The following is a 15,630-nucleotide window of genomic DNA, read 5'->3' on the forward strand; positions in this document are numbered from 1 at the left end:
TTCCACAGGTGACTTCCACCAAAGACTCCACAGCATTCTTCTCAAAGGCAAAAACTTTAACCATTCAGACCAAAATGGAGGGAAACACTTACCCGAACTACTCCAGTGTATAGTACCAGGTTGCCATTGACCTCTAGGACCAGCATTGTGTCAATATGCTGCCAACATCAAGAACAAGTCAGAAGTTACCTTTACATTCAGAAATAAAGATTTGCACATAGCTCCTATAACAGTAACTTACCTCTACAGGTGCCGCATCTTTGGCTGGGAAACTGGAAACAGAGCCAAAGATCAATTGTGACTTGTTATTGCTCTCCTCAAACTTTACCAGTCTGGAAAGAAAAAAGGTTTTGAAAAATATATTCAAAACACAATAGACAATTAAAAATGGTTATTGTTTTAAAGCTGTTTTGCATGAAGATCCTAGAGTAGAGGCAGCTACCTTTGCTGATAAACGTTTATTTCTGTAAATATGGAGTCTACAAAAATGTCTTTAGGGGGCTTGGATCATCAGAACAGGTGGCCAGAAAAGAAAGTCACCTTTCCTATTTAAGGGGTAATTTTATAAAAGATTTTCAATGCATAAAATAACTTTTATAAAAATTATCCCAAGCTTTACACCTATAAAAGCAAGTGTGGTGCGAAGAAGGCAAGAATTTTTACCTGACCCATGTATAGGAATGTTCTGAGATGGAATTTTGGGTGCAATGCAGACAGAGTTGCAATATACTTGCATTTTCACAAGGAGTTAAGGCTTGGTTAAGAGGTCCGGTATATATTATATCAACTTAAAAAATTCATATTTTATTATTATTGATTTTGCTTTACCTGTCATTATTTGCTTGTCATAAATTGCCTAGAGGCTGACCAAACTTCGGTTTCAGACCTGGCACTGAAACCAGCCTGGACTTCAAGCAAGCCAGGACTTCAAGCAGCCATCTTGAGAATGGAATTGGTATGGCTGAAACCGAAACTCTTTCTCTCCTACCCCTTGTCAATCACGGCCTTAGGCCCCTCTCTGTGCATCACATGATGCACCGGGGCGGGGCCTAAAGCCTCAGACACGTTGCAGGAGTCATTGGGAAGGAGGGACTGAGCACCCCTCCTGCTCCGTTACAGGTACAAGGAGGGGGGTGGGGAGGGGGCATTCGGTGGAAGTCAGCATCCCTCCTGCCATTTGTTTGTTGTTGGTTTTTTATTGGGGTGGGGGGGAGTCAGGAGTGGGACCGATGGCAGGAGGGAATGGGAATTCCTTCTGCCATAATTTATTCTGTTGTCCCCTCCACTTTTAACTTTTAAGTTTTTGTTTTATTTTAATAATATTCTGACAATTGTAAACCGTTTAGGTATGTTTTTGATAAACGGTATATCAAAGATTAAATAAACTTGGAAACTTGGGTTAAAACCACGAGCTCGCAATGCACCTTTTGCAGAATATATAAAAAAGGAAGCAGCGCAGGACCAAGCAGGTAGGGGGCATAAATTCCCCAATTAAGCGGGCGAACATTCTCCAATATCTAGAGCAACATCGTGTCGACATAGCGCTGCTCCAGGAAACACATTTAGATGCCACTGAACATGCAAAACTAAAGAGGATATAGTGGAGGCTGCAGCCACTGATCGTCAGAAAAATGGAGTGGTGATTTTGTTTCGTAAGGGGTTTATTGAGGGCTTAAAATTGTTAGTTGCTGATGCAGAGGGACGGTATGCCTTCTGTAAAGGGCTGGTGGAAAGGAAAGAAACTTATTTTGGTAGCATTTATGCACCAAATACCTACGATTGGGCCTTTTACCAGCGAGTGGTAGGTGTTTTACTGCCCTATGAATCCTCCAGAATGCTGATTGGTGGGGATTTTAACGCTGTGCAGGACCTGGACCTGGATAACACAAGCACGAGGAGTAAATAGTGCCCATGGTCTATGTAAGTTTTGTGATACCTTGGACCTTATAGATGTTTGGAGGGTCTTATATCCATCTGCTAAGGATTAAACCCACCTTTCTAGGATGCACACTACCCAATCACATATTGATTATTTGTCTGTGCCAGAGCCTTTATTCAATGCTATTGCGAAAGCAGAGATTGCAGCGTACCTAATCTCTGACCATGCTTGGGTTGCATTAACATGGGAGGCAGGGAACCCTGGGGAGGGTCTGAGAGGACAGATGTTCCCTCTAATCTTTGTCAAGTATCCCAAGTTTCTGGACAAATTGCGTACTAGTTAGAGAGATTATGTAGCTCATAATACACCTCATAATGACCGGCCGGAACTTTATTGGGAGGCCACCAAAGCGGTGCTATGGGGCAAAATGATTAGCTATAGTAGTTATGTAAAGAGGACCCAAATCCGAGAGATATTGCGCATGGAATGTGAGTTGCGGGCAGCGCAAGAGACTTGTGGGAAGACGCAGAGCCCTGCTCATTGCGCAGCGTTGATGGAATTACAGGTGGCTTTAAATGAAAAGCTTCATAAGTCCAGGACTTATGGATAAATACCAATTTTATGGATATGGTAATAAGAGGGGGGAAATTCTTGGCTCGCTTGGTACATAAAAAAGAGCAGCCAAAACGTATATTACATTTACAGGATGAGAATGGGCATCGGATCTACTTGGATAGTGGTATATGTGCTTTATTTCATCACTTTTACCAGACGTTATACGAGGCACCGTGGGATATGGGAATCCCTGTAGATGATTATTTAGCGGGTATCTCTAAACCTCAGTTGACGCCTGCGGAATTTGCACAACTCAATGTTCTTGTTAGCGAAAAGGAGGTCTTATGGGCTATTCAACAAAGCCCCCCCCTCCCTTAAGCCCCAGGGAATGATGGCTTCCGAATAGAATTTCACAAGCTGATGGGGGAGGATATAGTGACAAGGTTGTATGTGATGGCTCAGGCTGAAGCAATGCCACATGGCTTGAATGTGGCATGTATCTTGGTTTTGCCTAAGCCAGGTAGGGATCCTCTGTTACCAACATCTTATCACCCTACATTGTTATTGAATGTTGAAGTTAAGATCTTGGCGAAAGTGCTAGCGCATAGAATGGCTAAGGTGCTTCCTCCCTTGGTGCATGAGGCACAGATGGGGATAGTGTGTGGCAGATCCATTGCAAAAAATTTGAGGATAATTCTATGTCCTTAGAGCACCGGCAGCAGTTGCAGATTCCATCTGTTGGTCAGCTTTGATGCTGACAAAGCTTTTGATAGGGTCAGTTGGAAATTCTTGTTTGCTGTTTTGAGGGCCTATGGGTTTGGTGGGATTTTTGAATCGGCATTTTACGCTTTATACGCCTCCCCTATGGCAACAATATTCATTAACAACAGAGCTTCGGCCGTGTTCCCTATAGGAAGAGGGACCAGACGGGGTTGCCCACTCTCACCTCTTTTATTTGTGCTTACATTGGATCCTTTATCAGGGACATTTATAATATGCAGTCTATTAAAGGAGTACCGATGGGTCCTGAGGTCTTTAAGTTGGCGGCATTTGCTAGTCCATTTGGTTGAACCCCAGAGTTCCCTACTGACCTACTCGAGATTTTTGCAGAATATGGTAATTATGCAGGCTTGAAGCTTAAACTTGGATAAATCCAAGACCATTGCCTCTTCGGAGGCGGTTCGGCAACTCTGGGAGCCGGAGTTTCCTCTTAAATGGGCACCCGGAGCATTCAAATATTTGGGTATATAATTAGCGATGGATACAAAGTCCCTTTATGCGCTTAATATTCCTCCCTTACATCAGTGGTCTGCGGAGGTGTTGGGGGTTTGGCGGATGTTACTGCTCTCCCTCATAGGGCGTATTGCTCTGCTTCGTATGATTGTGCTTCCATGGCTCTGTGTCTTGCAGACGCTACCCATTAAACTTTTGGCTAAGGATCTATGCCTTGTTGACCGGAGTTTTTGGGATTTTTGCTGGGCACGGAAGAAATCTAAAATTCAATTGGCCATCTTGAAGGGGAGACGGAAGTTGGGAGGTCTAGGATTACCAGACTTGCAGTTATATAACTATGCCTGCCTTTTGCGCCAATTGGGGGACTGGGTGCTATCCACTTTGAGATATACGCCACTGGCTTTGGAGCATGCATATTATGCCCCATATCACTTATATTCTTTATTACACTTGGCTTGCAAGCAAACTCCCATGTGGTTGCGGAACAGTGTGCTCCTACACCCCTTGCAGGGGGCCTGGCATTGGGTGGTTCAACTGTTGAGTGGGAATCCTAGGATTACTGATTTGCTGACACTCAGTGGGAATGCCTTATTTACGCCAGGTATGAAAAAGAAAGTATTTGGGGATTGGGTGCAGCAGGGACTAGTGTGGTTGGCACATGTGATGAGGGATGATGGGGAGCTGGAGGGGTTTGATGTCCTCCAGGATCAGGTGGGTTCTTGTTGGGGTAATAGATTTGCTTATGTCCAAGTGAGACATTATTGGGCTTCCCCAAAAGGGTAGGGGGTCTCTGAGTGTTCACATGGGGGATGCCTTGCGACAGCTGTTTGCCCCGGAGGGGAAGGGTGCTCATTCCGTCTCCAGCTTGTATAAAGTTTTGGGCGGAATGCAGCCTCGCAGGGATTTTAGTGGATATAGCCAACGCTGGGGGGATAATCCTGTTCTCGATTTGGCGCAGTGGGATATTCAGGTTAATTTGGATGGACTTTCTGTCCTGACATCCTGTGCTTGGCTGCGCGAATGCTATTACAGAATGTTATTGAAGGGTTATTATACTCAACATCAATTGTATTGGGGTGGGAGGGGATTGATACAGATACTTGCATAAAATGTGGACAAGCTACTAAAAAATAGAGCACGCTTTTTGGCAATGCCCTGGTATTCGGCAATATTGGAACCATATTGCGTTTTTTTGCGTAGACTCACACATGTGCCTATAGCGGGCACGGTCTCCCAGCTGGTCTTGGATAACCCGCAAGCCTTTAGGACTTTGTCAGTGGCGAAAACTCTGCTATGTCTTAAGCTGTGCTTGGTAGCACGAAAATGTTTTCTGCAATCTTGGACATTAGAAGAAGTTCCCGCATATTGGCATTGGAGCAATATGATCCATCAGTTGGCCAGCTAGGAAGGCTAAGGATGTTCGTGGGTAATGGAAGCGGAGAAAACTATTTAAAAATTGGGGGGCCCTATTTGGAGCAGTTACATTCTAGGGGGTGCAGTTATTTGCCTAATGAGTTATAATAGGATTTGTGTGTTATCTAGATATCCTTGTTTCTTTGCTCGCCACCGGGGGGGACTTGAGGGGTGGAAAATGGGGTTTGACGGAATTTCCTTGTTGCACTGTTCTGATTACTAGTTGTAACTCCATACTCTTGGGTTTCGTAGACCTAGTATGGGAAACGGGGAGGGAGGAGGGTTTTCGTTTGTCAAAAACCATTTTGATTGACACGGTTGCTCTGTTTATACTGTTCAAACATAAATTATGATGTATTTCCAGGTATACATTAAACAAAAAGCATCTTACCGCAATTGGTGCTGAGACTCCACCAAAAAACATAGGAACTTCTGTCCACAGAGGTCACTGGTAATGAACACTTTTGAAGCTGCCATGTTGTTCTCCCTGCAATTTAAGAAAAGACAAATTCTTTTAACACCTCTCTATCTGCAGAATGACAGTGAATCCCCTCACTCTTGGCATTGAGTTTACTAGCTATGACACCAATTATGGGTCAAATCTTTTCAGCCCCGAACCCCCTGCCTGACTCATCCAGGCCCAAATGCACTAAAGCCAGCAATTGTCACTAAACCTGTTTTGACAGCTTTAGTATGATCGCATTTGCTTACCTGATGCAGAAAATGGTTCACTGCATGGTTTTCTGCACAATCGCTTGTTCCCTGAACCAACCATGCAAATAAGCTCATTAATATTGAAATGTCATGTAAACTAGTAGAGCAATTTATGCTCTAACATGGCTTCCCAATGCACAAAAAAAGTGATCGCTTTTAGCAATCCAAAAAGCGACTGGTCAAGACCAGTGACCAGTGATCGCTTTTAGCAATCCAAAAAAGCAACTGGTAAACACCAGTCACTTACCATAGTTTAGCCCCCCTTTTTTTTTTTTTTTTTTTTAAATGGGCACGGATGCTGTGCATGTTATACATGAACCATATTTAACCTATTTTAAAAAAAAAAAAATAGCACCACCACCACCCCTATCGATGATGGCCCTCCCCAACGTCCCCCAAGATGCTCCTGCCACCCCCTGAACGCCCCCCCCCCGTATCTTATCTGATGATTGGTAAGGTGTGCCAACTCCCTCGTGGCAGCAGGCCCACCACTGCAAAAAAGCAGGCCTTCCCCTTCCCAGTGCATTCTGGGATGCACCGGGGAGGGGATTAAGGCCCTGATTGGCTCAGATGCCTAAGGTCCCTCCCAAAAGAGGGGCTTTATGTATCTGGCCAATTGGAGCCTTAGGCCACTCCCAGTACATCCCAGGATTCACTGGGAAAGAGGCCTAAAACTCAGGTTGAACCATCAAATCAAGCTTTAAAAAGCTTCAAACTCTGCAAAATACAGCTATTTGTCTTCTCTGCAATTTGCGTAAAATGGTCATGTTATGTCATCATTAAAGCATCATCATTGGCTTCCTGTAGAAGGGTCTAGGACAGTGGTTCTCAACCTTCCTAATGCCACGACTCTTTAATACAGTTCTTCATGTTGTGGTGACCCCCAACCATAAATTATTTTCGTTGCTACTTCATAACTGTAATTTTGCTACTCTTATGAATCGTAATGTAATTATCTGATATACAGGATGTATTTTCATTGTTACAAATTGAACATAATTAAAGCATAGTGATTAATCACAAAAACAATATGTAATTATATATTGTGAAATATTTATTTCTAATTACAAATAAATGTATGTGGACGTATCTGCAGGTGGGTGGACCCGCCTGGAGATGGATAGAGGAGCGGTGTCTCGGTTCCTAAGACCAGTGTTCTTCAACCTTTTGACACCTATGGACCAGCAGAAATAAAATAATTATTTTGTGGACTGGCACCAGTTGAAGAACACTGGGCTAAGTTGTGCCCTCTCCACTCATCTACACCCGAGACTTCACCCCCATAATAGTACTAATTGTATCACTTTTTTTCCATTCATTTTTCATATATACACACAAAATAATTGTATTAACAACACATAATGGTTAACCACAAAATTAAAATACACAAAGCACACTGTATGCTTTTTAAATTTCTGCGGACTGGCACCAGTCCACGGACCAGCGGTTGAAGAACACTGCTAAGACCATCGGAAATATGTGTTTTCTGAAAGGCAATCCCAAAGGGGTCGTAACCCACAAGTTGAGAATCGCTGGGCTAGGATGATTCATCACAGGCAATTCATCATGGCCGTTTCATCACTAATTCGGCCAAGATGCATCATCTGAACTCTTGTGAGGGGGCTATGCCCCCACATCCCAACCTCTTGTGTTGGGGCTAAGCCCCCCTCCCCAAAAAAGGAGTGCCCCCCCAGCCCGCATGCTTGTTGAAAAGTTTGCCGGTGCAAACAGCATCTTTGACCCATTGCTCATGTCAGCCTTGTCTCCCCTCTGACATCAGTCCTGGTCCCGCAACTAGGAAATGACATCAAAAGGGAGACAAGACAGACCGAGCAGGGGGGTGGTTGCTGCACCGGCAAACTTTTGAAAAGGTATATGGGGAGGCAGAGAGGCATCGGAGAGGGGGGGGTGGAGAAGAGAAGAGGCATCAGTGGGAGGTAAGGAAAGGCAGCGCCATACAACCAAAAAAATGAGATACAAAAATATAAACAAGTCATCCCGAGTCATGACACACACCCTTCCCTCTCCCTCATGATAACAAAACGAAAAGTAAAGGCGCCCAACCATTCATAAACAATACATGGTCATAAACTCCTTCAAACTCTGCTACATACAAAAGGTAAAGAGGTAAATAATGACCACAGAGAAGAAAAGAACAGCAGTATGAATAATATCAAATACCCCTCACCCATCCCCCCAAATCGCAGACCTCCCCCCAACACCTCCCCTCAAATCAACCAAATACATCCCCTACCACATAACATCCAGGAATTTTTTTCTTATTCCCCAGAACACCCTAAAACAGAAAGAGAACCCACCCCTAGCCCCACCCACAGCAACACCAACATTCACGCAAGGTTTTTTTCTTCTTTTTAAATATTTTGAGAGAAATGTACTCATTTTCTATTCCTCCCCAACTTCCTTTCTACTTGAAGAAAAACTAGTTGTTCTTTCTGATCTTCAGATCTGAAAGTATCCTAAGTCTTTTACAAAACTGTACCTTGTGCTGGTTGGTGTCTCTGTCCAAAGGTGATCAATGCAGAGTTCCGGGACGATGGGCTCAGTTTCTGGAGCGATATAATCACTGGAGGTGCTGTTTGGGGAATGGGAAGTGCCAAGCCTTTTGGGGGATGGGGTATGACTAGAAAAATTAAATCGCTGAACACCAGAGAAAGGTTGCATCCCCAGGGCAGGAGAATGAGAGCGGCTGTAAAGTTAAGAACAGAGAATATCAAGAGATCCACACCTAGGACACGCAAAATAAATACATCCTTCCCAACCTAGTACCTGTCTAAAATAAAACAAATGCAAGTCCTTGTTGACAAAGAGTAATGTAACTTAACAGCTAAGCTTAGAAGGAACAGCAAAACCAATGTCACTAGCCAGAAATAAAGATTTTCCTGCATTACTCCAGAAGTACTCAAAGCTTAGAAACTGCAGTCGTACAAAAACAAAATAACACAGGATTTGTTTTCTTATGTTTCTTCCTTGAGGTCAGAGCTTGTGGCACAGAATAGATATTTTCGAATACTAGTATTTTACAATCAAAACTGAGGGCCTCTTCTATCAAACTGCACTAGCAGTGTGTAGCACGGTGAGCTGCGCTGAATGGCCTGCGCTGCTCCCGATGCTCATAGAAGCGTGGTCCATTCAGCGCGGCTCTCTGCACTAAAAACTGCTAGCGTAGTTTGATAGAAGAGGCCCTGAGATTAGCTGATGTCTTTTCTTTTTCTAAAAATATTTTATTGAAATTTTGAGAAACAAAGTACAACTAAACAACATAAGAAAACAATATTAATACAAAGTAATATACAAGTAAGAAAAAACTATTAAAATTATTAAAAATTAGTCCTGGGGTGTCACAACATTACTAACATACTATCCAATATAGAATCAACGTTTAATCATTGAATTTAATTAAACAGTCCCTTTTATTTTTATTTTCTCAAATTGCCACTTTTAACTGCATATATTTTCTCATATTTACTATACAAGTACAACATATTCCACCAAATGTTATGATATAATTTGGAAAAATCTTTCCAAATAGATAATATAATTTTAACTGTTACCATTATTAGATTTTTCAATAATTGCGCTTTATAAGTGTTTAACTCGGACCTTAGACCAAACATCCCTAATATATTGGATAAGTTAATGGTTCTAAGAACATAAGATGCGCCATCTCCGGATCAGACCTTCGGTCCATCAAGTCCGGCGATCCGCACACGCGGAGACCCTCCCAGGTGTACACCTGGCATAATTTGTAGTCACCCATATCCTTCTCTGCCTCTCTTAAGGAAATGTGCATCTAGTTTGCTTTTAAATCCTAGGACGGTCGATTGCGCAATAACCTCTTCGGGGAGAACATTCCAGGTGTCCACCACTCTCTGCGTGAAACAGAACTTCCTGATATTCGTCTTGAATTTGTCTCACCTCAGCTTCATTTCGTGTCCTCTTGTACGTGTGCAAGTGGACAATGTAAATAGTTTTTTCTGCTCTATTTTGTCAATTCCTTTCAGTATTTTGAAGGTCTCGATCATATCCCCTCGCAATCTCCTTTTCTCAAGGGTTCTGATAAAGTGAGCTAAGTTAAAATAGTTGACAAAACTTTGCTCCAACAAGTAGCTACGTATGGACATTTAAATATCATATGCTGTCTCTTCTTCGTAGTAGCTCAAAGCAAGTTATCTGAACTGCTACTGAAAAGGTGGGAGCTAAACCTAAAGCTAAACCCAACATGCTTTCAGGTACATTAAGTATTTTCCTGACCCCGGAGGACTTGCACTTTAAGTTTCTAACTGAAGCAACTGAGGATTAAAGGCCTTCCTCAAGATCACAAAGAGGGTCAGTAGAATTTGGACCCTAGCTTTGCTGGTTCTCAGTCCACTTCTCTGTTAAGCTATTTCTCCACTTCAACAGAAAGACAGACAAATGCATAGTGAGAAAAAGCAATTCAGTTCACCATTCAAAGAGAAGCTGAGCATAGCAAAGTCTGCTTTTTGCCAGGTCCTAGTTAGTGAGCAACAGTCGGTATCTAATCAAATGCTGTATACAATGGAATTTTTCTACAGTAACCTTATGACCCTAGCAACTTTCATATTCTGTTTCATACATTATTGCTGTCTTTGTATCACACCACTTCCTATTATATCATGATGAATATTACTTTCATGCTCAGAACATAATATACTTCTTCCACAAACAACTGAGCAATAGTGATTCTCTTTTATATTGTTAAAACAATATTTTATGAGCCTCATCCCCACCACTCCACCACATCAATAGACTTTCATCGCGGCAAGCTTTACGTGGTATATGATCCTCGGCTCTTCACTATACTTTTACCTTCTTAAAAGTGCACTGTACTATTGCTACCACTCTCTTATATAAAGTGCTTAGTGCCTAATGTCTTCATTCGATATCTATAATTCATTATTTTCATTCCTGATTTCATAAGTATATAAATAAATAAATAATTTCAAAAACTTAGCTTTGCCTCAATTCATGCCTAGCAAAATTGCTTCTTTCGGTTTAGGAGGATTGGACCCAACATGTTTTGCCCATTAGCTTTTTCAAGGGTCTACCCAAACCACCAGCAACGAGCCTCCTCGGGAGTAATTTTAATCCAAAGCTAAGCTAAGTTTTTGAAATTATTTATTTATTTATATACTTATGAAATCAGGAATGAAAATAATGAATTATAGATATCGAATGAAGACATTAGGCACTAAGCACTTTATATAAGAGAGTGGTAGCACTAGTACAGTGCACTTTTAAGAAGGAAAAAGTATAGTGAAGAGCCGAGGATCATATACCACGTAAAGCTTGCCGCGATGAAAGTCTATTGATGCGGTGGAGTGGTGGGGATGAGGCTCATAAAATATTGTTTTAACAATATAAAAGAGAATCACTATTGCTCAGTTGTTTTTGTATCACACCACAGCAGAAGAGATTAACTGCTGGACCAGGCTGGTTTTTTTTTGTTTTTTTAAATAAATCTTTATTGATTTTTCAGGCTACAATTGTGCAACAAATGAATCACAAATATGGGTATTACAAACCAAGCACAAGAAATGTATAACATTGATGCTCTATTATTTGTATCCCCTCCCTCCCACCCAATACAAATATATTAAAATCTTCATGAAACTATTCATAAATTCCTATATCAATACCATTTCCATTCCCCCACTGCCCCAGGATGTGTATGTTTACATGTCCACAAAATGAAAAATTATTCCTCTTTACAATATTTAGCCAATGGCTCCCAAACATCCATAAAATTCTTAAATCGTGGGCCAGGCTGTTTTAGAAAGGAGTAAAGAAATGGTGTGTGCCTGCTTTAGAATGAATTACAGAACAATACATGAATGCTAAGTGCAAGAAAAGGGAGACATAAGAAGACATTTGCAGAGATTAACAGCTTTAGCAACAAATAGCTTCTGAAACTGCTCGATAAACATCTTTGATTTTATAGATAGGTGACTGGAACAGTTCCAGCATCAGATTCAAGACTTACCGTACTATAAAGATTAATATCATACCAAAGGAGGAATCGCCAGATCATTTTAAACACCTACTTTTATATGTAACATGCACAATTTAAACCTCAAAATTATTTTCTCATTTAATATAATCATTCTATTTAGTCATACAAAGGTCTCTGCACAGAAAAAGTCCAGATCCAAGCTGCTTTCTGAACGAGTCCAAATGGAAGCAACGTTGCCATGCACATTGCTCAAAAATGACAACCTATGTGCTTCTTGATCCTCCTGTGGCATCACACTTAACTCTTTGTCTCTCTATTGTTTTAGCCAATTGTTTGATAGGTTTTTTTTCAGTGTATCAGATAAGCACTTTCTTTTACATCCACTTAATCAACTGAAATTAGCATGTTAGGATCATGTCTTATGTGCCTACCTCAAGGCAGCCATGTTGGATATGGACGGTGAGTGGGAGCGGGAGTGCATACTTGGAGAAGATGCTGAGCGACTCTGGCTGTGGATAGAAGGGTAGTTTTGAAAGGGAGATGGGGCAGGGGAATCCCCCTTAGAGACACTCCAAATATGGGCAGTCAAGGAGTTGCTTGTGGATACATGCTGTGGTGTGCCCTGCTGGTCAGAATACTTCAGAACCACATTTTGTTCCTGCAATCAAAGAGAAAACACAGAGAACACATCAATTGTATATAATTTAAACACTGCTATCATGTCTTCTAGCTGACCTGAATTTACCTTAGGAGTGGTCCTTTTGCTAAGCTGCACTAGTAAATGGGCTTAGCATGTCCTAACCCAGGGCTTTTCTGTGCACTAAGCCCATTTTTAACTGGGCCTTTTTCAATTACTTCTTTTCTGGCCATGTATGTTGGCATTAGCATGTGGCCACTGAAAAAGTTAATGCAAGAGCGATTTTGTAACTGGTGCCCTAGAATGACTGACAGGCAATCAGACTTGGGCGCCGGTTACAGAATTGCTGCTCAGCTGATGGGGGAGGAGGGGAATTCCCCTGCCACGATTGGCTGCTGTGGTCCAGCGGCAAAAATAAGCGGCTGAAATGTAGACCAGTGTTTTCTGAGCCTACAATTCAGCCGCCTATCTTGTCTGAATAGGCGCAATTCTGTAACTTGCACCCTCGAATGATTGACAGGCGATTGGCGGCCACTGACTGGGGCGCCAGTTACAGAATCTGGCCCTTAGTGCATGCTAATGTCAGCAGACTAGCTGAACAGCACTTCCATGACCATTCTCGGCTCCATGCCCCCTCCAAAATAAATAAATAAATACACAAGTATTATGTGGTTGAAGTGCACAAATAGTAAAACTAAAACACAAAATGTTTTACTATGTCTTGCATTTTCCCTTGTTAAGAATGCATTAGTGCTTAACACAGTTTAGAAAAAGGGCCCCTAAATTAATAGAAATGATAATTGTCATTTGACATAGAAGAGCAGAATTAGAATCTCTATGACTCCAATAGGCTAAACCAGGAGTCAACTGGTATCAGTTTTTCCTTTATTCTAGTCAGTCTATTTGAAAGCTTCTGAGGTGTAGAAGGGTCACTAATGGAGGCTCAGTACACAAGGCCTTATACTCACCTCAGGTTTCACTCTCCGGAGAGCCCATACTGAATGCAAGCTCTGAACTGTGTCATATGTCATTATAATGGAAGGTTCAGTAGTGGTGAAAACGGTCTTCATTGTAGGATCAGCCACATACTGCACTCGAGCACATCCAAACATACCTAGTAAAGGAGAGGAAATGTTCAGGAATAATAATAATAATAATTTATTTTCTTGTATACCGCCCTACCAGTAGTTCTAGGCAGTTCAAAACAGAAAAAATTGAAACATTTCAATTAAGAAATACAATCTTATACACACTACCGTATTTTCACGCATATAACACGCGCGTTATACACGATTTTACAAACCATGTATAGCCACGCGCGTTATATGCGTGAGCGCGTTATCCCCTTTTTTTTACATAGTTCCCCCCCCCCCCCCCCGACGTCCGATTCACCCTCCCCCCGCAGGACCGCTCGCACCCCCACAGCCTCCCTACCCCCCCCCATCATGTAGAAGTTTCCTACCGTCGTCCTGCTGCTTCCTCTGCCGGCGGTCCTGCCCCTTCTCTTAGCCCTGCGTCTAAGCTGCTTCCTCTTCTGGCGGTCCCGCCCTTTCTCTCCCCCCCCCCGCTTACATTACTACTCACCCCCACGCCCTCCTCCCCGCTCTTCTCCTCCCCCGAATTGCTTCCCTCTCCCTATCTTCCCACCGCCCGCCATCCCCTGTCAAGTTTGGTTAACACTTGTTTATATCCGATAAACTACTTATATCTGATAAATTGTCTATATCTGATAAACTGCTGTAAATCTGCTTTAACATTTGTTTTTATCTGATAAATCTGATAAATTGTTTATATCTGATAAATTGTTGTAAATCTGCGTGTCAACGCAGATACTACTGTAATTGATGTAAACCGCCTAGAACTCTCCGGGTATGGCGGTATATAAGAATAAAATTATTATAATTATTATTATTCTGAGGGCACCCACAGTGTCATGAACACAGCTCCCCAGCCTTTGAGACTCACATCTGTCGACAGGATCACCCAATCCGAGATCTGGAGAGGAATTCCCTGGGACAGCAAGACAGGACGCTACCACCAAGCTAGACTGTTGCGCACCACCGTCATCCATGGCAGGGTTGCATGTAATGGGTTCCGCTGTGGATTCCAGCATGAAAGCAGAGCATCCTGCAGCAGACACAGATGGGCTCTTGCACAAGGGACCACGCAGACCGTTGCCACCATGGTCCCCAGAACCTGGAAGTACTGCCAAGCCGTCAGGACCGGAGTAGCCAGAAGGTCTCCGATAACCTGCTGAAGCTTCTCCTGATGCGACACAGGCAGAAACACTTTGTTTCTGACTCATGTAAAATCGAACTCCCAGGTATCCAAATCCTGGGTGGGCTTGAGGTGGCTCTTCTGGAAGTTGATCATCCAGCCCAGATGTTGCAGCAACTGTACCACCAAACGGACAGCCTGATGCCCCTTGGACAACGAGGGAGCTCTGATCAACCAGTGAACTAGAACACCCAAGCTGCGGAGATGTGCCGCCACCATCATCACTTTGGTGAAGGTTCGGGGTGCCGTCGCCAAACCAAAGGGCAGTGCTGCAAACTGGAAATGTTGCCCCAGAACACAGAACTGCATATACTACTGGTGGTCCGGAAAAATGGGATCGTGGAGATATGCCTCCGTCAGATCTAGGTAGGCTAGAAACTCCCCCGATGCCATCAATGTTATTACTGCAGAAGCGAGGGACTTTCAGTGCTGCATTGACCACCTTGAGGTCCAGAATTGGTCTCCAATCAGCAGATCCTTTCTTTGGAATGATGAAGTATATTGAGCATCTCCCAGAGCCCAAGTCTCGCTCCAGCATAGTTGGGTGGCTGCAATATCTAACAGTTTGTGAACCGTAGCCTGCACCCAAACCACCTTCTTGGGGTGGCCCACAGGGGAATCCAGAAAATACATGGTCAGAGGACAGAGATACTCCAATTTGTATCCATCTCTGAGAACCTTCAGAACTCAGCAGTCAGAGGTGATGGCGTGCCATGCCGCCAGAAAGGCCAACAACTTTCCCCCAATGCGCGGAGGAGGAGACATTGGCCTGGTGCCAGAACTGTTTCTTAGTGGAAGCTGCCAGCTGACTTGCCACAGACTGCTGACATCAAGACCCGCCAAAGTGTGGTCTGGCAGACAAAGAGGACCACTGAGTAGAACGGGTACAAGTGGATCGATTTTTCACTCTTTCAAAAATTACAAAGACTA

The 15,630-nt window shown here is 42.9% G+C and overlaps 1 protein-coding gene across 4 annotated transcripts in view; it reads right to left on the reverse strand.

The window, feature by feature from the left end:
* The window catches only part of ANAPC1 (anaphase promoting complex subunit 1), a 261,021-nt gene that overhangs the window by 211,801 nt on the left and 33,590 nt on the right, over positions 1–15,630 (reverse strand). For all 4 annotated transcript variants that reach the window (XR_004538746.1, XM_033936934.1, XM_033936932.1 and 1 more), the window contains exons 8-13: positions 13,392–13,537; positions 12,218–12,444; positions 8,295–8,501; positions 5,472–5,567; positions 242–332; positions 93–158 (exon numbers count right to left, since the gene is read on the reverse strand). Coding sequence is in view for 3 of the 4 variants with exons in the window: in XM_033936934.1 (XP_033792825.1) it covers positions 93–158; positions 242–332; positions 5,472–5,567; positions 8,295–8,501; positions 12,218–12,444; positions 13,392–13,537 (833 nt within the window). In the remaining variant the exon portion in view is untranslated. The remainder of the gene's footprint in view (positions 1–92; positions 159–241; positions 333–5,471; positions 5,568–8,294; positions 8,502–12,217; positions 12,445–13,391; positions 13,538–15,630) is intronic.

This window comes from Geotrypetes seraphini, chromosome 3, assembly GCF_902459505.1.
Source record: "Geotrypetes seraphini chromosome 3, aGeoSer1.1, whole genome shotgun sequence".
In the NCBI taxonomy this organism is placed as follows: Eukaryota; Metazoa; Chordata; class Amphibia; order Gymnophiona; family Dermophiidae; genus Geotrypetes; species Geotrypetes seraphini.